At 57.0% G+C, this 22,310-nt stretch overlaps 2 protein-coding genes across 2 annotated transcripts; both read left to right on the top strand.

Moving 5' to 3' along the window:
• On the top strand, positions 1-3,535 carry LOC308278205 (uncharacterized protein; the record flags this gene model as incomplete). Its single annotated transcript, XM_080717826.1, has 6 exons — positions 1-219; positions 286-409; positions 984-1,180; positions 2,440-2,510; positions 2,626-2,730; positions 3,361-3,535. 6 exons carry the CDS (start codon positions 1-3, stop codon positions 3,533-3,535), a joined length of 891 nt encoding a protein of 296 aa, XP_080573952.1.
• Positions 3,536-6,160: 2,625 nt separating this feature from the next.
• PPIL2 (peptidylprolyl isomerase like 2) lies at positions 6,161-21,843 on the top strand (the record flags this gene model as incomplete). The annotated part of the gene is made up of 20 exons (XM_080717665.1): positions 6,161-6,192; positions 6,503-6,552; positions 7,206-7,251; positions 10,105-10,167; positions 10,530-10,581; positions 11,470-11,521; positions 12,193-12,284; positions 12,967-13,056; positions 13,347-13,422; positions 14,154-14,314; positions 15,957-16,032; positions 16,184-16,290; positions 16,955-17,044; positions 17,252-17,285; positions 18,748-18,865; positions 20,867-20,923; positions 21,223-21,295; positions 21,362-21,424; positions 21,505-21,641; positions 21,747-21,843. 20 exons carry the CDS (start codon positions 6,161-6,163, stop codon positions 21,841-21,843), a joined length of 1,566 nt encoding a protein of 521 aa, XP_080573791.1.
• Positions 21,844-22,310: the final 467 nt, after the last annotated feature.

Raw genomic sequence — 22,310 nt, 5'->3', positions numbered from 1 at the left:
ATGGAGGTCCTGGACGAGTTCGACCGCGAGCTCCCGCAGAGCGTGACCTTCTGCCGGCTCATCTCGGAGGAGGCCTTCGAGCGCCAGGCGGCCGCCTGCACCGAGCGCGCGCTGCGCCGCCTGCTGCGCGCGCTGGACCGCGAGCCCGCGCTGGCCGAGCGCGCGCTGCGCGGGGACGCGCGCGCCGGGCGCGGGCGCGGGCTGCTGGCCTCCCTCTGGGTGCGGCGCGGGCCGGGCGGGGGCGGGCGGGCGGCGGGCGGGCCCTGACCTCTGCGCGCCCCGCAGGGCAAGCTGGTCTCCGCCGTGCGGGGCGAGCCGAGCGCCCGCAGCAGCCTGGGCGCCGCGGAGATGCGCCAGCGCCTGGACCAGCTCAAGAGGAAGATGCTGCGCGTGCACCAGTACTCCCGAGGTGCGCGCGCCCCGGCCACCCGGGGCAGGGTGGAGGCTGGGGCTGGAAACCGCGCCTTCCACGCTGGGTGCTCGGGGCGGGCGGCAGACTGGCCCGCAGGCCAGGCCCGCCCGCTTTGACGGCGACCGCCCAGGCCTGGCCGTGAGATTCTGGCCTCCGGGTCAGATAGCCCCAGCCGGGCGTGGTGGGCGCGCTTGTCATCCCCGCGCTTGGGAGGCCGAGACGGGAGGGTCGCACAGGTCGGAAGCCAGCCTCAGCTACTTAGTGAGACCCTGTTTCCAAATAAAATATAAAAATAGGTCTGGGAGGATAGCCTGAAGGTAGAAAAGCCCCTGGGTTCCACATTCAGTACCACACACACACACACACACACACACACACACACACACACAAGGCGCAGCGCGGATCCTGGATCCTGCCTCCGAGGTGGGGACCAAAGCACCCTCTCGGTGGGGCGGTGGGCAGGCGCGCCGCTGCGGGGCGGCCGCCCCCTCCCTGAAGGAGAGGTGGTGTGGTACCCGGGCTCTGAGTGCTCTGGCCGCGGGGCAGGGCTCACTGGCCTCTCTCGTCGCAGATGCCAAGAAGAAGAGAAGGAAGCCCAAACCGAAGAAAGCAGAGCCTGTCGTCTTAAGGGACCGGTCGACCTCCCCGTGTCCACCACCAGCGCTGCCGCCGCCTGCCGCCCCCACGGCCTCTGCAGTGGCCGCGTCGGCTTCCGTCTATGCCATGCCCAGGGTCTTTGGCCCCTTCCCTCAGCTGCCCAACAACCCGGTCAGTGGGACTGCCCCCTAGTCTAGACAGCCTCTGACCCCCATCAGAAAAGTCCCTACTGGACCCAGCGTGGTGGCGCGCGCTTGTCATCCCAGCATTGGGGAGGCTGAGACAGGAGGATGTGGGTTCGCGGACAGCCTCAGCTACTTAGTGAGGCCCTCTGCAACTCAGTGAGACCCTGTTTCAAAATAAAGAATAAAAAATAGGGCTGGGGGTGTAGCTCAGAGGTAGAATGCCCCTGGGTTCCATCCCCAGACTCACAAAAAAGGAAGGAAGGAAAGAAGGAAAGGTCCCTACTGCTCTCCCAGGTCCACAGCCCTGAGTGACTTCCAGAATTCTACAGAGCCCTCTGCAGGCAGGCTGTGGGAACAGTGATGGTAGATAAAAGGGGCTGTAGCCGGGGCGTGTCACCCATGCCTGTAATCCCATTGCTTTGGAGGTTGAGATGGGACTGTAGGTTCGAGACCAGCCTCAGCAACTTAGTGAGACCCTGTCTCAAAATAAAAAACTAAACCAGAAATGGTGATCTACACCTATGATCCCGGTGAGGTTGGAGGACCATGGTTTTGAGGGTGGCTGCAGCAATTTATCAATACCTTGTTTCAAAACAAACAAACAAAAAAATTAAAGGGCTGGGGCTGTACCTCAGAGATAGAATGCTTCTGGGTTCAATCTCTAGCACCACTAAGAAATAAAAATAAGAAGCTGGGCGTGGTGGTGCACGTTTGTAATCCCTGCATTTGGGAGGCTGAGACAGGAGGATCCAAGTTCATGAACGGCTTCAGCTATTTAGTGAGGCCCTTTGCAACTCAGCGAGACCCTGTTTCATAATAAAGAATAAAAAGAAAAAGTTGGGCTGGGGGTGTAGCTTGGAGGTAGAATGCACCTGGGTGCCATCCCCAGCACCACACACACACACACACACACACATACACACACACACACACACACACACACAGAATAGAATAAAAGGGCTTGGGGTGTAGTTTGGAGGTAGAATGCCCCTGGTTTCAATCCCAGTACAAAAAAGCCCGGGGGCTGCCCCGGTTGAGGGTGGTGGGTGCAAAGGCCCAGAGCTCGCAGGTGATCCAGGCAAGTCCAGCAGCACTGGGGAAGGGTCCTGGGACCCCCAAAGACCGGTGGAAGCCATGGGCCTTGGCTTACCTGCCGGTGGGTGAAAGCTCCGCAGTTCTAGATGAGGGCGTTTGGTGAGCCCTTCCCCCACCGTGCAGTCCAGGCCTTCCTGTTGTTTTCTGCAGATGGAGCCGTTGGACATTCCCAGGTCAGAAGTGAAATTCAACTGGAATGGCCTGTCATCCAACCCAAAGAGGTGGGAGGCATTTTCCTGGCCTCCCGGGAAGTGGAGAGGCGCGGGGAATGAGGGGCACCCTGGGAGCCCAAGGCAGCTGCGGTGGCGGGCTCACACCCTCTGCCCTGCTTTGCAGACACATGGTTGATCTGACCCCCTTGGTCCTCAACCCCAGGGGCCTCCACTTCTCGTACTTGGCTGGAAACGGTGCTCACAAGCTCCGCTGCCCTGGCTTCCCTTGGTAAGCAAGTCTCTGTGTGGCTTCTGGCCGGCCGGCCCCAGGTACCCACACCCCCGCTGCCCTGACCGGCGCGGTGCACCAGCACCAGAGAAGTCCTCGTTACCAGGTCATCTGTCTTCTAGGAAGGACCCTACACTCAGCACCGCTTCCGGAAAGGTCTTACCCCTTTCTAGGGAGGATTTTTGTTTTTGTTTTTGTGGTACTTAGATTGGCTGCACTTTTATTTTTTTATTTTTTTATTAATTAATTTTTTTTTTTTTTGCGGGTTTGGGGATGGAACCCAGGGGCATTTGACCTCCGAGCTACATCCCCTGCCCCATTTTTTATTCTTTTATTTTGAAACAGGGTCTCACTGAGTTGCAGAGGGCCTCATTAAGTAGCTGAGGCTGTCCGCGAACCGCGATCCTCTGGTCTCAGCCTCCCGAATGCTGGGATGACGAGCGAGCGTGCGCCACCACGCCCGGCTAGGCTGTACTTTTTAAGATCACAAATGCTGCTGCAGTCAACAGCCTTGAACACACAACACAGGACAGATTTCTGGAAGGAGAGGGTGTTGGGAGACATCCTGCAGCCAAGGGTCCTTCTCATGGACCTGTGGCACCTCTGGCACGTGCGGGTTTCTCCTTGCAGGACTTCACCCTGTAGTGACTCCTCAAACACCGACGGGCCCCCACCCAGCGCTGTGAAGGCTTCCATCTTCTCCCCGCCGGTCCTGCTCAAGTTCCAGCCTGTGCCGAGACCCAAAGAAGACTCAGAGAACGGCCCGGGCAGCGCAGAGTCCCCGCCTCAGAAGAAGCGCCCATAACCTCTTGGGTGCAGATCAATGGAAGGAATAAAGTTCCATGGAGGTGCCTTCTTTGTCTTTGTCCTTGTTTTCTTTTCTTTCTTTCTTTCTTTTTTTTTTTGGTGGAAACCTCTTCTACCTCCAGGCTACACTCCCAGACCCATTTTATACTTTTTTATTTGGAAACAGGGTCTCCTAAGCCAGCATGGGGATTCCAAGCGTGCGCCACCACACCCGGCTTTATTCTTTATTTTGAATCAGGGTCTCATTAAGTTGCAGAGGGCTTCACTAAGTAGCTGAGGCTGTCTGCAAACTGTGATCTTCCTGTCTCAGCCTTCCAAGTACTGAGATTACAAGTGTGCACCACCATGCCCGGCTTGTTTATTATTTTTAATTTTTTTTATAGTACTGGGGATTGAACTTGGGATGTCTCCCTAGCCCTATTTTATTTATTTTTATTTTTTGCGGTACTGGGGATGGAACCCAGAGGCGTTCTACCTCTGAGTCACACCCCCAGCCCTATTTTTTATTCTTTATTTTGAAACCGGGTCTCACTGAGTTGCAGAGAGCCTCACTAAGTAGCTGAGGCTGTCTGCGAACCCAGATCCTCCGGTCTCAGCCTCCCAAATGCTGGGATTACAAGCGTGCATCACCACGCCTGGCTTATTTTTATTTTAAAACAGTGTCTTGCTAGGTTGATGAGAGTCTCAGTACTTGATGAGGCTGTTCTTGAACCTGTGATCCTCCTGTCTCAGCCTCCCAAGTACCAGGATGAGAGGTGTGCACCACCAGGGCCAGCTAGAATTAATAGTGATCTGGCCGGGCGTGGTGGCACACACTTATAATTCCAGTGCTTGGGAGGCTGAGACAGGAGGATCGTGCAGGTTCGAGGCCAGCCTCAGCTACTTAGTGAGACCCTGTTTCCAAATAAAGTATAGAATAGGTCTGGGATTATAGCCTGGAGGTAGAAAAGCCCCTGGGTTCCATCCCCAGTACCGCAAAATAAGTGTATATATATATATACATGTCATATATTATATATATTATATATAATATGTATATATAAATATTATATATATGGCTGGAGTTATGGATCAGAGGTAAAATGCCCTGGTCCAACCCCAGTACTCAAACAAAAATTCCTGAGTTTGTGCTCAGCATTCCCAGTCTCCCACCCCCAAACGCACACATGCACGCATGAACGCACACACATACACACAAGAGCCCGGCAAGAGCACCCTGGCCTGAGTGAGGACGGAAGGCCAGGACAGGACACACAGCTGGACTCCCTTGCGGGTGCTCCCCTACCTGCCCAGCCCAACCTTGGTGCCACCCCTGCTCAACCCTCCCCAAATCTCCGCCCGTAATCAGCACTGCAGAGAGCCTAAGTACTTAGTAAACCTCTACGTAGTGAGGCTTAGGCCTCGGGGCTGAGGGACTGGAGGGCTCCCTCCAGCCTTGGTCATCTGCCTCTGGGAGAAGAGCTCATTGCTGGAGGGGAGCAAAGAGGCAGGGACTCTGGGACGTAGGCGGGAGGACGTGTGTGTGTGTGTGTGTGTGTGTGTGTGTTGCTGGGGATTGAACCCAGGGCCATTCTCCCTCTGAGCTACACCCTCAGCCCTATTTTTTTACTCTTTATTTTGAAACAGGGTCTAAATTGTGAATAGTTTCATTAAGTAGCTGAGGCTGGCCTTGAACCTGAGATCCTCCTGTCTCAGCCCCCCAAGTACTAGGATTACAAGCGTGGGCCACCACGCCTGGCTTATTTTTACTTTTTATTTATTCATTTATGTGGTACTGACGATTGAACACGGGGCATTTTACCTCTGAGCTACACCTCCTCCCCTATTTTTTATTCTTTTTATTTATTTATTTATTTATTTTTTTTTTGCGGGTCTGGGGATGGAACCCTGGGACATTTGACCTCCGAGCTACACCCCCTGCCCTATTTTTTATTCTTTATTTTGAAACCGGGTCTCACTGAGTTGCAGAGGCCTCACTAAGTAGCTGAGGCTGTCCGCGAACCACGATCCTCCAGTCTCAGCCTCCCGATATTTTTTATTCTTTATTTTGGAACAGGGTCCCATTAAGTTGCTGGGGGCCTCACTAAGTAGCTGAGGCTGGCCTTGAGCCTGCGATCCTCCTGTCCCAGCCTCCAAGTACTGGGATTTACAAGCCTGCGCCACCACGCCTGGTTTATTGTTATTTTTGAAACAGCGTCTCGCTAAATTGAAGAGTTTCACTACTTGCTGAGGCTGTCCTTAGTCCTGTGATCCTCTAGTCTCAGCCTCCCAAGTAGTGAGATTACGGGCGGAGATTTGGGGAGGGTTGAGCAGGGGTGGCACCAAGGTTGGGCTGGGCAGGTAAGGGAGCACCCGCGAGAGAGTCCAGGCCGGACCAAGGGAAGGAGAGCCAGCCCTGCAGGACGCACTCGTCGGAGCATGCGCAATGGGCGCCGGGCGCGGGCGCTCGGAGCATGCGCAGTGGGCGCCGGGCGGGTGGGGCGTGGGAACGCGGTTCCCGGCATGCCGCGCGCCCGCTTCCGGGGCGGGCTCAGACCCGGAAGTGGCCGGGACGCTCCGGAGTCGGAGTTGTTGGCGGTCGTTTTTCCGCTCCCCTGCGCTCGCTGTTTCTCCCGGCGGCACCATGGGGAAGCGACAGCACCAGAAGGACAAGATGTACGTAGATTGGCGCCCCGCTGCCGCCGGAGACCCCGCCCGGCCCGCGCGCGGCTGCCGATCCGCGGCCCGGCCTCCGAGTCGGGGTCCCCGCGGCGGCGCCCAGCCTCTGCGGGCCTTCGCGCCCGACTCCTCCCTGGCAGGGCTTCCCCCGATCCCGGCCGTGTCCCGCAGCGCAGGGGCCCGCGGTGTCTCCCGGCGCGCGGCCCCTCACCCCGCGCGGCCGGCGCCCGGGCGTTTAGTGACAGTCGCCGTCATCCCCAGCGGTGGACCGTGAAGGCGCTAGTAACGTTCCCGCCCTCTCCTTCAGGTACATTACCTGTGCTGAGTACACGCACTTCTACGGCGGCAAGAAGCCAGGTAAGAGCGGAAACCCGCCTTTCTTCCCGGGGAATGGGGCGGGATGAAGGAATGATGTTAGCCAGGCGCTGGCGGCGCATCCTGAAATCCCGGCCCTTGAGAGGCCGAGACAGGAGGGTCGCAGGTTGGCGGCCGCCTCAGCAAGTATCGGGACTCCCATCAACCTAGCTAGACCTTTTTTTTTTTTTTTTTTTTTTGCGGGTCAGGGGATAGAACCCAGGGACGTTCTACTTCCGAGCTCCATCCACAGCCCTATTTTTTATTTTTTATTTTTTGTGGTACTGGGGGTGGAACCCAGGGGCTTTTCTACCTCCGGGCTATACTCCCAGACCTATTTTATGTTTTATTTGGAAACAGGGTCTCACTAAGTTGCTGAGAGCCTCACTAAGTAGCTGAGGCTGGCTTCGAACCTGAGCGATCCTCCTGTCTCAGCCTCCCAAGCGCAGGGATTACAAGCATGCACCACCATGCCCATCTAGACTCTGTTTTAAAATTAAAATAAAAATGAAATAGGGCTGGGGTTGTGTCTCAGGTCTCCTGGGCTCAAACCTCAGTACTAAAAGAAAAAGAAAATGTAATTGAAATGTTGGTAGGTACACATAGATGAAATATTTTACAGATAATTTACTGTATTTTTATTTCATTTTGAACAGACATTCCACAAACAAACTTTCGTCGTTTGCCTTTTGACCACTGTAGGTAAGGGATGTTTATCTTTCTCTATGGTTGTTTTCTTTTTTTTCTTTTCTTTTTTGTGATGCTGAGGATTCAACCCGGGCACTCGACCTCTGAGCTACACCCCCTGCTCTGTTTTTTATTCTTTATTTTGAAACCGGGTCTCACTGAGTTGCGGAGGGCCTCACTAAGTAGCTGAAGCTGTCCGCGAACCGCGATCCTCCAGGTCTCAGCCCCCCGAATGCTGGATTACAAGCGTGCGCCACCGTGCCCGGCTCCCAGCCCTATTTTTAAGCAGGGGCTCACCAGGTGGTTGGTACTGGAATTAGAAGTGTGGACCATCACACCTGGCTTCTATGGTTGTTTTCTGATAGCGGATCAGTATCCTTTTTTTTGAAGTGCTTGGGACCAGATGTGCTGCAGATTTGGAAGTTTTTCAGGTTTCAGAATATGCCACCACGCCTGGCTCTATTTTTTTTTTTTTGGTGGTGGTACTGGGAATGGAACTCTGGGGTCTTCTACCTCTGGGCTATATTCCCAGACCTATTTTATATTTTTATTTGGAAACAGGGTCTCTTAAGCCAGCGCGGCTGGCTTCGAACCTGCATGGTCCTCCTGTCTCTGCCTCCCAAGCGCGGGGATGACAAGCGCGCCACCACGCCTGGCTCCTTGCACTCTTTTGAGCACTGATGTGACGCCCAGGTTTGGATGTTGGGGCATTTGGACTTTGGATGTTCAGATGGGGATGCTCAGGGCACTTTCCGAGAATCTGAGCTGTGAAGATGTAGGTGGGGTTCTGTTTCTCTTCCTGGACCCCTGAACTGGGTGGAGGTGACTCAGCTGTGATTTGGCTGTGGGTGTTTTTGCACCCAGAAGCTACTTACAAGCTTCATCTTCTTAACCTCGTTCTTTTCCCGAGGTCGGTAGGCCGCGTCGTCCAGCCCTCTGCGGTTGAGACCTTGCCCAGGTGCCCCACCTGCAGAGCTGGCTCACTGAGACTTGACCCGCGCGCTCTGACCGCAGGCCTACACCTGTAATGATTTATTCTTGTTCTTGAATTTAAGTGAGAATAAGCTGGGTGCAGTGGTGCGTGCCTGTAATCCCAATGCTTAGGAGGCTGAAACAGAAAAGTTGCAGGTTAGAGGCTATTCTTTGCAACTTAGTGAGACCATTTCAAAATAACAAAAGAGGGCTGGGGGTGTAGCTCAAAGGTAGAACACCCTGGATTGAGGCCCCCCCCCCCCAAGAAAAAGTAATACTGTGAGCCCTTCTCTTTTTACCTGGGAACCACGCACCGTTGGGGATGGGAAGGACCCATATTCAGAGATCCCCGAAGTTTCTGCAGCCAGGTGGCTATTTTAGTGAACAGATGGGCCCTTCAGCGCCCCGGGGGGCAAGGTGGGAAGCAGGCAGGTCCGGTCCCCTGGGGCTCATTTTGCCCAGCCTGAGCTGTGGTCATTCCTTCCCTGGGCACGTGTGTGCCCAGCGGCCTCTCCTCCCCAAGTTCCTATTCTGAAGTCAGGGTGACCCTTGACATCTGACAAAGCTGCCCTGGTGCTGCTACCGTCGCCCAGGGCGCTCAGCCAGACGGCCCCAATGCGTTGTAGCTCTGAACCACACCCTGCATCCTGTTTCGTTTTGATTTTTATTTTGAAACATGGTCTTGCTAGACTGACCAAGTCTCACTACTTGCTGCGGCTGGCCTCCAGCCTGTGATCCTCCTGTCTCAGCCTCCCATGTACTGTGATCATAGGTGCGCCACCACGCCCGGCTCCTTTTTATTTTCCATTTTGAGATAGGGTCTAGCTACGTTGCTGAGGTGGGCCTTATACTGTGATCTTCCTGTCTCGGCCTCCCAAGTACTGGCCTATAGGTGTGCGCCACTGTGCCCCACTTCTTGGGCTGCGTTAAAGTTGGCTTTGAACCTGTTGCCTTCCGGCTCCCACTGGGAGTGGAAGCGTGTCCCTCGCCTGGGCCTGGGGCTCGCTGTGGCGTTCGCTCCTGCTCTGGCTGCTCGCTGGCGGCCCGTGCCGCTGCTGCACTTAGAGCTGAAGGTTGGGCTGGGTTGCCCAGGGGGCTCCTGGATACCTGAAGGTCCCGTGCCAGGCCTGGTTGGGGTGCTGCTGGCCCTGGGACTCACAGGTGGCTGATTTGCAATAGGAAGCACATCAGCCAGGGCTGTGGATCGGCGCAGGCGGCTTACCAGGCGGCTCAGCTGAGCCAGAGCGGCTTGAGATGGTCAAGGGACTCTGGACCTCTACTCTGAGGCTCGGGCCTTGACTGAGTTGGGTGCTAGCCCTTCCTAGAAACGTGAGTGGCCATGCACATTCTGTGGGCAGGCCCCGGAGCACTGGCCCCAGGCCCTCTGCAGGACAGTGGAGGGCGGCTGGCAGTAGAAAAACCAGGCCTAAGCCGGGCATGGCGGCACACGCTTGCAATCCCAGTACTTGGGAGGCTGAGGATCACAGGTTCACAGCCAGCCTCAGCTACTTAGTGAAGCCCTCTGCAACTCAGTGAGACCCTTTTTCAAATAAAGAATAAAAAATAGGGATGTGGGGGTGTAGCTCGGAGGTAGAACGTCCCTGGGCTCCATCCCAATACTGCAAAAAAAAAAAAAAAAAAGAGCTAGGCCTGCCCCAGGGCCCTCTGCGTCTCCAGCTGGATCGCAGCACTGTCACGTGCCGCATGGCTCGGGTGGGAAGCCTCTGCCGGGGCCTCCTGGGGGCCACGTCCGAGCTGCTGTCTGTGCCGCCAGCTTTTGGGGGGCAGTGCTGCGGAGGAGCAAGCGCAGGAGGGGCCCCAGGGCGGCGGCGTGGGTGCTGGAGGTGACCTGGCCAGTATGTCTGGGCGCTGACCAGGAGGCTTGTCCCGTTTCAGTCTCTCTCTGCAGCCCTTCGTCTACCCCGTCTGTACCCCGGAAGGTGTCGTCTTTGACTTGCTGTGAGTTACTCCTTCAGATGGGATCTCTCAAATGTGGCAAGATTGTCGACTGCCCGCCTAGGAAGTGGGTGTCGGGTTAGTGACTGCTGGTCCCGCTGGCTGAGGAGGGACAGCCGGGGCCCGGGGCCCAGGGACCCGGCCGCAGTGTTGCCGTCACTGTGGGGAGTGGGTTTGAGCCCCTCGCCTCGCCTTTGGGGGCCTGGCACTCTGACAGCCGGGTTCTCAAGTGCGGGCCTCACAGGCCCGTCGTTTCCTTTTCTGGGTGCCGGGGTGGAAGCCCGCGCATTTGCACGTGCTCAGCGTGTGTTCCCGAGCAAGCGCACCCTCAGCCCGGGCTCACCTGCATTCTCCCTTCCCTTCAGGAACATTGTCCCATGGCTTAAGAAGTACGGGACAAACCCCAGCAACGGAGAGGTAGGTGGCGTGCAGAGCTTCGGCGCCGCTGCTGAGAGCTGGCCTCTGTCTTGGTGACTTCTCATATCACAGACCTGGGGGAGAACAGGGGAATGGCGCACTGTGAGGCGCCGCCGTCCTCCCTCCTCGCACCTGCTGCTTCTCAAAGTACAGATTACAAGTATTGGGAAAAAAAAGTTGTGTTAGCTGGACACAGTAGCACATGCCTGTAATCCCAGTACTTGGGAGGCAGATTCGCAACCAGCCTCAGCAACTTCCTGAGGCCTCCTAGTGAGACCGTGTTTAAAATTAAAAAATAAAATAGAGTTCAGAGGTAGAATGCCCCTGGGTTCAATCTCCAATGCCACAAAAAAAGTGAAAAAAAAAAAATAGGGCTGGGAGTCCAGGTCAATACCCCGGGGTTCACAAAATAAATAAATTGGTAAATTGGGCTGGGAGGGAGGGCTAAGAGGCAGCACGCTCCTGAGCTGCTCTCCAGATGCTCGCACGTGCGCTCTCCCCACCCGGCATCCTGCCTCCAAGCTACATCCCAGCCCTTTTTATTTTTATTTTTTTGAAACAGAGTCTCATTAGGTCGCAGAGGGCCTCATGAAGTAGCTGAGGCCGGCTGCCAACCTGCAGTTCTCCTGACTCAGCCTTCCAAGTGCTGGGATTACAAGCGTGCGCCACTACGCCCGGCTCATACCTGGCTCTTTATTTTGAGATAGGGTCTAATTGCTGAAGCTGGCCTCAAACTTGCTGTCCTCCGCTCTCAGCCTCCCAGCCGTGCCGTGGCCTCCCCGGAGGTCGAAGCGGCTGGGTCTGCGGGCTGCTGGGCAGAGACCTTTCCAGTCTTTTCACCAGGCTCTGGGCCTCAGCATCTCTTCACGTCTCTTTTGTGTCTTCCAGAAACTGGACGGCAGGTCTCTGATCAAGCTGAACTTTGCAAAGAACAAGGAAGGCGAGTCCCTTTCGTAGCCGCAGCCCCCGCCACGTCATTCCTCTGGGCCACGCTAGACACGCTCTCTTAACATGTGTCGTGTTGTTTTGTGTGTGTTTTTTCTTACTGATGCTGGGGATTGAACCCAGGGGCATTCTACCTCTGAGCTGTATCTCCAGCCATATTTTATTTTTATGGTACTGGCGATTGAACCCAGAGGCATTCTACCTCTGAGCTGTATCCCCGGCTTTATTTTATCTTATTTTTTATTTGGAAACAGGGTCTCATTAGGTTGCTGAGAGCCTCACTACTTGCTGAGGCTGTCCTCGAGCCTGCAATCCTCTCGTCCCAGCCTCCAGGTACTGGGATTCTAGGTGTGGCCATCGCCGTGGCCCAGGTCTCCTGCTGCCAGGAGACCTGCATAAAAGCAGCTTGGTCAGGAGGGCCACATGTTCGAGGCCAGCCTCAGCAACCTAGTGAGACTCTGCTTCAGAATTAAAGGAAAACACTGGGGGATAGCCCGGAGGCAGAACGCCGCTGGGTGGACGGGCCATCTGCTGCCCAGGATGCTGTGAGAGGAGGGCCTGGCGTGGCCGAGGCAGGCAGGCCGAGGCCGGCAAGCGCCCTGGCCAGGGGTGGGGCCAGGCGGGTGGTGAAGCCTCGGGGTGACTGGCCCCATGTGCCTTCTCTAGAGAAGTACCACTGCCCCGTGCTCTTCACCGTGTTCACCAACAACACACACATCGTGGCCATCAGGACGACCGGCAACGTCTACGCCTATGAGGTGGGTCCCGGCTGCAGGTGGGCGCCCGTCGTTCTCGGGTTCCGGCGCTCACAACCGGCGGGCAGGGCCCTGCCTGGCTCTGGCTGGGCACCTCCCCACTCAGGTCAGGGAAGGTCTTCTGCACCTGGCACCCAAACAACGCTAGCTGCCAGGCAGGGCTCCTCGGCCCTGCGGCAAGGACCAGTCGTCTGGGAGCTGTGGCTGGGAGCGGCAGAGGGACGGGAGACGTTGCGTTGTGGACCCATCGTGCCCCTTCCCTTGCTCGCCTGCTAGCGCCTGCTGGCAGAGCGGGAGCGCCAGCCACGCTGCACCCCTTGAGCGTGGCTGCCGCCGCTGCGTGATAGGGTTGCGCTTGTGATCCCAGCAGTGGGAGTCTGAGGCAGGAGGGTTGTAGGCTGGAGGACAGCCACAGCAACTCAGTAAGGATGGGAGTGATGTGGGGGCGGCCTCCCTGAACCTGGCGTGGTCCTTGACTGCCCCTCGCGAGTGTCCTGCCTGGAGCTGAGTGGGCTGTGCAGCTCCCGGGGCTGCTGCCAGCGCTCCCTTCGCCTAGAGGCTGTGGCTGGAGCCCCTGATGTCCACGGTGCTCTCCACCCGGTCCCTTGGTCCCGCCGGCCTTCCCCCTGCCCTGCACCTGGGCAGGTGTGGGCAGCGCTGTAACCCCGGCTCCTCTGGACTGCAGGCAGTAGAGCAGCTGAACATCAAGGCCAAGAACTTCCGGGACCTGTTGACCGACGAGCCCTTTTCCCGGCAGGACATCATTACCCTCCAGGTGAGGGCTGCCTGGAATCCCTGCCCGGCTACCCCATCCGCCTCTCGGGCCCTGCTGCCCTCAGGCACGCTGGGCGCTGGCAGGACAAGGACGCCCCTCTGTCCCTGCAGCCAGCTCTGCACCAGAGGGGCAGGAGGGCTGGGACGGGCGGGCTCCCGAGCTCTGCCCCTTCCCCAGCCGCTTGTCAGCCTAGCACAGCAGAGGCTCTGCGGCCCTGCCTGCCCTCTGTTGCCCGCGGCAGCCCCTGAGCCCAACCCTGGGCTCACTTTGGGGCCCTCTTTTTGCTGCAGGACCCCACCAATTTGGACAAGTTCAACGTCTCCAACTTCTTTCATGTTAAGAATAACATGAAAATAATTGACCCAGGTATGTACCGCCAGGCTGGTCTGGGAGCGTGGGAGGTGCTCCAGCGCAGGCCCGGCTAGGCCCAGCTTCCCCGGCTTGTGTTCGGTGCCTGATGTCCTGAGGGTCAGCCGGCCAGACTCTCCCCTCGCCTGGGGCCTCGCGCCGCCCTGGTTCTGCGCACGCCACGGCCTGCCTCGTCCAGGCGTCCGGCACATCCAGTTTTCTCTACTCCTCTGGCTGCGCTGGGCGAGCCAGCGAGGCATGTGTGCAGATCAGCTGGCCTCTGCAGACACTCCATGGCCAGTTAGGATTCATGGAACTGGAGCCAGGCATGGTGCTGCACATGTGTAATCCCAGTACTCCGGAGGTTGAGACAGTAGGGTTGTAGGTTCAAGGCCAGCCTCAGCAACTTGGTGAGACCCTGTCTCAAAATAAAAAAATAAAGGGTTCGGGGTGTAACTTGGAGGTAGAATGCCCCTGGGTTCAATCCTCGGTACCAAAAGTAAAAAAATAAAATTTAGGAAAGGGCTAGGAGGATAGCCCAGTGGTAGAATGCCCCTGGGTTTAATCCCAGTGCAAAATAAATGGCTGTAAAGTACAAAAGCAGAAACATGTCCTGTGTGGAGATTAGGAAGCAGAGATGGAGTACAGGTCAGTCGTAACCCGCCCCGACGCGCCCTTAACGGCAGGCCCTGCCACTCCGCCCGCCGCCGCCGCGGGCTCTGCTCAGCACGGAGCATACTGTCTTGTAGATGAGGAAAAGGCCAAACAGGACCCGTCTTACTATTTGAAAAACACGAACACTGAGACCCGAGAGACGCTGCAGGAGCTGTACAAGGAGTTCAAAGGGGACGAGGTCCTGGCGGCCACCATGAAGGCCCCCGAGAAGAGGAAGGTGGACCCGCTGAATGCCGTGAGTGCAGCCCCCGCCGCGCGGCCCACGCCCAGCACATGATGGCTGCCGGGCATGCCCACGTGTTGAGCTGGAGCCCCTGAGGAACGAGCCAGGCAGAGCTCGGAAGAGTAGAAAAGGCGGCTCACTGTCCAGAATCCCCCACTTGAACACCGCCACCCTCAGGTTTTCTTTAATGGGGCAACTCCCTTTTTTCCCTATCCATAAATTAAAAAAACAAGGCCTGGCGTGGTGGCGCACGCTTGTAAACCCAGCATTTGGGAGGTTGAAACCCAAGGATTGCCGTTTGCGGACAGCCTCAGCTACTTAGTGATGCTCTATACAACTCAGTGAGACCCGGTTTCAAAATAAAGAATAAAAATAGGGCAGGGGGTGTAGCTCGGAGTTCAAATGTCCCTGGGTTCCATCCTCAGACCCGCAAAAACAAAGGAAAAACAGGCATGGTGGTGCAGGCCTGTAATTCCTATTTGGGAGGCTGAGACAGGAGGATCACAGGTCTGAGGACAGCCTCAGCAAGTAATAAGATGCTTACCAACCTAGGAAGACCGTTTCAAAATAAAAAATAGGGCAGGAGATATACCTTGAAGGCCCCTGGGTTCCATCCCACCACCACACACACAAAAAATATGTCTGTGGCACTGGGGGTGGAACCCAGGGGCCTTCTACCTCTGAGCCTCACCCCCAGCCCTATTTATTTATTATTTTTTGGGGTGTGTGGGTCTGAGGATGGAACCCAGAGCATTTGACTTCTGAGCTACAACTTCTGCCCAATTTTTCATTCTTTATTTTTGAAACAGGGCCTCACTAGGTGACTGAGGCTGTCTGAGAACCGTGAACCTCCCGTCTCAGCCTCCCAAATGCTGGGATTAGGAGCTTGTGCCACCATGCCCTGTTAAAAAAAAAAAAAGTGAGACCTTTAGAAAAATTCTTGGCTAGCCTCAGCTACTTAGGTGAAGCTGTTTGGAACTCGGTGAGATCCTGTTTCAAAAAAATAAAGAATAGCCACATGTGGTGGGCACGCTTGTAATCCCCGCGCTTGGGAGGTAGAGACAGGAGGGTCTCGCAGGTTCGAAGCCAGCCGCGCTGGCATAAGAGACCCTGTTTCCAAAAATAAAATAGATCTGCCGGGCGTGGTGGGCACGCTTGTAATCCCTGCGCTTGTGAGGCTGAGACAGGAGGATCTCACAGGTTCGAAGCCAGCCTCAGATACTTAGTGAGGCTCTCAGCAACTTAGTGAGACCCTGTTTCCAAATAAAATAGAAAATAGGTCCTGGAGGTAGAAAGTCTCTGGGTTCCACCCCAAGTACCACACACACAAAAAAAGGTCTGGGAGTGTAGCCCCAAGGTAGAAGGGCTTCCAGGAACCCCAGTACCACAAAATAAATAAATAGAAACAATATAAAATAGGTCTGGGAGTATAGCCTGGAGGTAGACGGGTTTAGGCCCTTGTATTGCTGTCCTTGGAGAAGGCCGGCCCTGCATGTTTATTCCCGGCTTGACTTAAATGCCGCGGGCTCCAGCGGAGGGGGTGATCGGGCTGCCCGCTCGGGTCCTTGCCGCTCCAGGGCGGAGGCTCGCGGGAGCGCTCGTGGGCAGGGAGGCAACCGGAGCGGGGCCTGAGCGGCGGTGGGCATTCTTGCAGGCCCACTACTCCACGGGGAAGGTCAGCGCCTCCTTCACCTCCACCGCCATGGTGCCGGAGACCACGCACGAAGCAGGTGAGCGGACGCGGCGGACGCCCGGCCTGGGGCTGGCCTTCAGTGCCTCTGCCGCCCAGAGCTGGGGTGGGAGGCCTCGGGGGTGGGCAGCCGAGGGCGGGCGTGGAGCCGGGGCCTCTGCTCGCAGCCGCCATTGGGCCTCTGCTCGCAGCCGCCATTGACGAGGACGCGCTGCGCTACCGGTTTGTGAAGAAGAAGGGCTACGTGCGGCTGCACACCAGCAAGGGCGACCTCAACCTGGAGCTGCACTGTGACCTGGTGGGTTGGCCTCCCGCACTGTGGTACTGAGGACGGAGCCCAGGGAGGCTCTGCCCGAGCTGCACCCACAGCCCTGTTTTGTGTATTGGGGTAGAACCCAAGGGCATTCTTTCTTCAAGGTATACCCACAGCCCTATTTAACTTTTTATTTTTGTGTTACTGGGGGTGGAACGCAGGGGCTTCCTACCTCCAGGCTACATTCCCAGACCTAGTCTTTTATACTTTATTTGGAAACAGGGTCTCATTAAGTTGCTGAGAGCCTCACTAAGTAGCTGAGGCTGGCTTCGAATCTGCGATCGTCCTCTCTTGGCCTCCCAAGGGCTGGGATTACAAGTGTGTGCCACCACACTGGGCCCTATTTTACTTTTTATTTTGAAATAGTCTCAGTTGCTGAGGCTGTCCTCAAACCTGTGATCCTCCCATCTCAGCCTCCCAAGCACTGTGTGGGCAGCAGCCTTAACTTAACTTTGAAACTGCGTTTAGCCTGGGCTTGTAGAGAACCCATCCTATCCTTGAACGGAAGCTGAGCTGCCCTGGGCAGGTGTGTGGCGTCACCGTCCTGGGACGGGGGCCATCCGTGCTGCACGCTCAAGGCCCGTTGCGCTTCTTGTGACCCGGCCGTCGGCTGCTCCATACCTCACAGATGTGTTGGGCTATTTTGCAGACACCAAAAACCTGCGAAAACTTCATCAAGCTCTGCAAGAAGCGCTATTACGATGGCACCGTCTTCCACAGGTCCATCAGGAACTTTGTGGTGAGCGGTGGGCGCGGGCCGGGAGCCTTGTCCAGCTCTGGACTCCAGGGACAGGCCCTGGTGGCCAGGGCACACGCTCTGGGGGAACTCATGGCGATCCTCGGGGCAGGCCGGGCAGAGCTGGCCTGGGTGGTCCCTGGCCTGGCCTGTTGAGGGTGGGCAGGGCGGTGGCCTCAGGTGACCCACTCACTGCCTTTGTTCTTGCAGATCCAAGGGGGCGACCCCACGGGCACAGGCACAGGTGGGTACCCACGCCAGGCCTCTCCCGGGGCCTCCGGGTGTGCTGTGGGCCTGAGGGGCAGTGGGCCGGGGTGCTCTGGGTGCAGACTTCAAATAGGCCGGGGCCTGTGCCACCTCAGCTGTGGCACTGTGTGTGTGTGTGCACGCGCGCACGTGTGTGGTCCTGGAGGTGGAACCCAGAGGCTTTCTACCTCCGGGGTACACTCCCAGACCTATTTTACATTTTATTTGGAAACAGGGTCTCACTAAGTTGCTGAGAGCCTCACTAAGTAGCTAGGCTGGCTTTGAACCTGCGCGATCCTCCTGTCTCAGCCTCCCAAGTACTGGGATTACAAGTATGCGGCCTATTCTTTATTTTAAAACAGGGTCCGAGTTGCAAAGGGCTGTGTATGAATTGTGATCCTCCTGTCTCAGCCTCCTAGGAACTGGGATTACAAGTGTGCACCACCGCGCCTGCGCCCCGCGCCCTCTTTCTATTTGTGTGTGTGGCACTGGGGTTTGAACACAAGGGCATTCAACTCATGAGCTACACTCTGGGCCTGATTTTTTTTATTTTGAAAGAGGGTCTGAGTTGCTCAGTTCCTCCTGTCTCAGCCTGGGATTACAAGTGTGCGCCGTCATGCCCGGCTCCTTTTTATTTTTTGAGACAGGGTCTTAGTAAGTTGCCCAGGCCTCAATCCTGCGATCTTCTAGTCTCAGCTTCTCAAGTACTGGGATTGTAGGAGTGCACTGCCATGCCCGGCTGGTTTCCCCATTTGAGGATTTGTAAGGCTCGCGTAGTAGCTAAGAGGGAGGGCTTTGTGTCTTCTGGGGCCCGGGGCACTCCACTCTTAGGAGCTAACGGGAGGCCAGGTCCTGGGCGGGCTGCTTCTCCAGACCCACACGGTCGGGCCCAATGGCACACATCTGTCATACCAAGTACTTGGGAGGCTGAGATTCGAGGATCACAGGTTTGAGGTCAGCCTTGGCAACTGAGCAAGCCCCCCCGCAGCCCAGTGAGACCCTGTTTCAAAATAGAAGAAGGCTGGGGCACAGCTCAGAGGTAGGATGCCCTGGGTTCCATCCCCAGTGCACAAAAAGGCAAAAACAAAACTGCAGGGCCAGCCGGGCGCGTGGCACACCCGTAACCCCAGCATCCAGGGGGCTGAGACCGGAAGATCGAGGCTCTTGGCCAGCCTCAGCTACTTAGTGAGGACCTCTGCAACTCAGACCGTTTCAAAATAAAGAATAAAAAATAGAGCAGGGGGTGTAGCTTGGAGGTCTAGTGCCCCCGGGTTCCATCCCCAGTACCGCAAAACCAACCAACCGACCGACCGCAGGGCTCGAGCGGCTCCGGCTTGGCTCCCGTGTCGGGCGGCGTAAAGTGGTGCTGTGCGCTCGGGCCGCTGGTCCTGGCCAGAGCAGCCTCCCTGGCGGTGCTGGGGTTTGGCGCGGGGCGCCGGCTGACCCGCCCTTCTGTCCAGGTGGGGAGTCGTACTGGGGCAAGCCTTTCAGAGACGAGTTCCGGCCCAACCTCTCGCACACCGGCCGGGGTATCCTCAGCATGGCCAACTCGGGGCCCAACACCAACAAGTCTCAGTTGTGAGTTGGGGGCAGCTGGGCGGCGGGCGGGCAGGCGGGAGGCCGGGGAGGGGCCCAGCTCCCTGCAGTGTCCTCTTCTTCGGACAGCTCTGCCCACCACAGCCCTGTCCCTGAGGGGAGCCCTAGGCCAGGGTGCGGCTCCAGCTCCAGCAAGCCTGTGCCGCTTGCTGAGCCTGGGCCTGGGCTCCGTCCCTGGCGCTGAGCACAAGAGCGCACACCCGTGCTCCCGGTACTTGGGAAGCCGAGACGGGAGGATCTCAAGTTCAAAGCTGGCCTCAGCTACTTAGTGAGGCCCTCTGCAATGTAGTGAGACCCTGTTTTTTCTTTTTTTTTGTTTTGGCAGTACTGGGGATGGAACCCACGGCCTTTTACCTCCGGGTTAAACTCCCAGACGTATTTTCTATTTTATTTGGAAACAGGGTCTCACCAAGTTGTTGAGAGCCTCACTAAGTAGCTGAGGCTGGCTTCGAACCAGCACAGTCCTCCTGTCTCAGCCTCCCAAGCGCGGGGATTACAAGCGTGCGCTACTGTACCTGGCTTATTTTTTATATTTACTGGGGTTTAAACCCAGGGAGGTTCTACCTCTGAGCTACACCCCTAGCCTTAATTTTTGTTCTTTTTTTGAAAAAGGTTGATGAGAGCCTCACTACTTTCTGAGGCTGTCCTCAAATCTGTGATCCTTCTGTCTTAGCCTCACAAGCACTGGGATTACAGCCATGCACTATTGTGCCTAGAACTTTTTATTTTGAAATAGGATCTTATGTTTCCAAGGGTCTAAGTTGCTGAGGCTGGTCTTGAACCTGAGATCCTTGTCTCAGCATCCCATGTACTGAGAATAGGGCATGTTCATCCCATTAATATAAAATGGGGTGGAATTAAAATGTGGTTATTGAGCCGGGCGTGGTGGCGCAAGCTTGTAATCACTGCGCTTGGGAGGCTAATACAGGAGGATTGTGCAAGTTTGAAGCCAGCCTCAGCTGGCTTAAGAGACCCTGTCTCCAAATAAAATATAAAATAGGTCTGGGAGTGTAGCCCAGAGGTAGAGGGCCCCTGGGTTCCATCCCCAGTACCACCAAAAAAAAAAAAAAAAAAAGTGGCCGGACGTGGTGGCGCACGCTTGTAATCCCCGCGCTTTGGGAAGCAGAGATAGGAGGATGGCGCAGGTTCGAAGCCAGCCGCGCGCGCTGGCTTAGGAGACCCTGTTTCCAAATAAAAATGTAAAAATAGGTCTGGGAGTGCAGCCCGGAGGTAGAAGGGCTTCCAGGAACCCCAGTACCACCAAAAAAAAAAAAAAAAAAAAAATGTGGTTATTGGGCTGGCTGTGGTGACTGGTGACAAACACTTGTAATCCCAGGATTTGGGAGGCTGAGACAGGAGGGTCGCGGGTCTGAAGCCAGCCGTAGCAACTCAATGACGTTCTCAGCAACTTAGCAAGACCCTGCTCCCCCCCACCAAAATAAATAAATAAAACAGCTGGGTGTGGTGGCGCATGCTCGTAATTCCAGCATACGGGAGGGAGGCTGAGACCGGAGGATTGCAGTTCGCGGACAGCCTCAGCTACTACTTAGCGAGGCTCTCTGCAACTCAGTGAGACCGTTTCAAAACAGTGAAAAAATAGGGCAGGGGGTGTAGCTCAGAGGTTGAATGCCCCTGGGTTCCATCCCCAGATCTGCAACCCCCCCAAAAAAAAAGGGTGGATGTGACCTGGAGGCAGAAGGCCCCGAGCTCCCTCCCCAGTGCCGCATACCCCCACGTGGGCCCGCACCCAGTTTCTCGCTCCTTCGGGCCTTTCGCTGCTGCCGGGGCCTGGCCGCCGCCTCTCCTGCGGCCTGCCTTGGTCCCTCCACAGCCTGAGGTGGGGCTGAGCCCCATCCCAGCTGCCTCCCAGAGCAGCCGTGGGCTCGCGGCGCCGGCCAGGCGGTACACAGGAGTGTGCACTGCACAGAAGCTGCAGGCCCCTGGGCGGGTGCGGGCAGCGCCTCACCTGCCCCCTCTTCCCAGCTTCATCACGTTCCGCTCCTGCGCTTACCTGGACAAGAAGCACACCATCTTTGGACGGTAAGAGCTGCCGCTGCGCACCTCCCACCTCGATGGCGGAGGGCGGCGCTGTGTGGGGAGGATGGATCTCCAGAGTGGAGGCGAGCCCCAGGCCTGTCCTGGCTTCTCTTCAGGCCCCGGGCGGGGGTGGCAAACTTTCCCTTAAAGGCCCAGGTGGCATTTCGACAGACTGGCATGGTGGCCACCATGTGACTGGGAACGCATCTCGCCCGCACTGGGCAGACCCCCACGCCTGGGCCAGCCCGATCCCGAGATTCTGGCGTGCCTGGGGCTTCACGGGCCTCTATCTTCTGCTGTAGGGTCGTCGGGGGCTTTGACACGCTGACAGCCTTGGAGAACGTGGAGAGCGACCCCAAAACGGATCGCCCCAAGGTACGTGCTGGGAGAGTGGGGCGCTGCAGAGGCGCTTCTGTGCGCTCACGGCGCTCTCCTTGCCAGGAGGAGGTCCGCATCGAGGCCACCACAGTGTTCGTGGACCCCTACGAGGAGGCAGATGCCCAGGTGAGGTGAGGGCCTGTTGCTGCTGCCAGGGAGGCTGCATCCAGGGCGCTCTGGTTCAGCCCAGCCCTGCTTCTCCCCAGATCGCCCAGGAGCGGAAGAAGGCTCAGAACGATGCGGCCCCAGAGGCCAAGGTGCCGAGCAGCCAGCCCCAGCCCGCGAGCCAGGGCCCCCAGGCCTTCCGCCAGGGGGTGGGCAAGTACATCAACCCGGCAGCCACGTGAGTCCCCGCAGGCTAAGACCCCGCTGGGGAGACCGAGGGGCAGGAGGCCGGGCAGACACCGGGCTTGGGTTGTAGTGGGATGGAGTCCTGTTCCCTTCTCAGGAAACGGGCAGCGGAGGAAGAGCCGTCCACCAGCACCGCCGCCTCCGGAGCCAAGAAGAGGCCCAGCCGGGGCTTCGGAGACTTCAGCTCCTGGTAGCAGCGGCCTGCTGGCTGCTCTGCAGCCCGATGGGGATGAGGGCTGGGCGCTCTCTGCCACGACACTCAGCTTTCAGCCTTCCCACTCAGAGCCAATAAAGCCCTTGCCTTTGCCTGGGTCCCTGCGCCGGCCTCCCAGGCCCTCGCCCGTGCTGGGGGCCCACCTCTGCTGGCTTCCTTGTTCTTGGTCCGTCGTCTCAGACAGCCCCGCACTCACTTTGCTGGTCCCCTATCCAGCCCTTACTACCTGGGACCTTGTTAGAAATACAAATTCTCAGCTGGGCATGGAGGCACGTGCCTGTAACCCCAGCATTTGGGAGAAAAGACAGAAGGATCCCAGGTTCGAGGCCAGCCTCAGCAACTCAGAAAAAGGACTAGGGGTATGTAGCTCAGAGGTAAAGTGCCTCTGGCTTCAATCATTAGTACCAAAAAGAAAGAGCGAGGCTGGTCTTGAACCTGCAATCTCTG

The sequence above is a fragment of the Muscardinus avellanarius genome (assembly GCF_963383645.1).
Source record: "Muscardinus avellanarius genome assembly, chromosome: 21".
Lineage (NCBI taxonomy): Eukaryota > Metazoa > Chordata > Mammalia > Rodentia > Gliridae > Muscardinus > Muscardinus avellanarius.
This window is presented reverse-complemented; position numbering and strand designations above follow the sequence as displayed.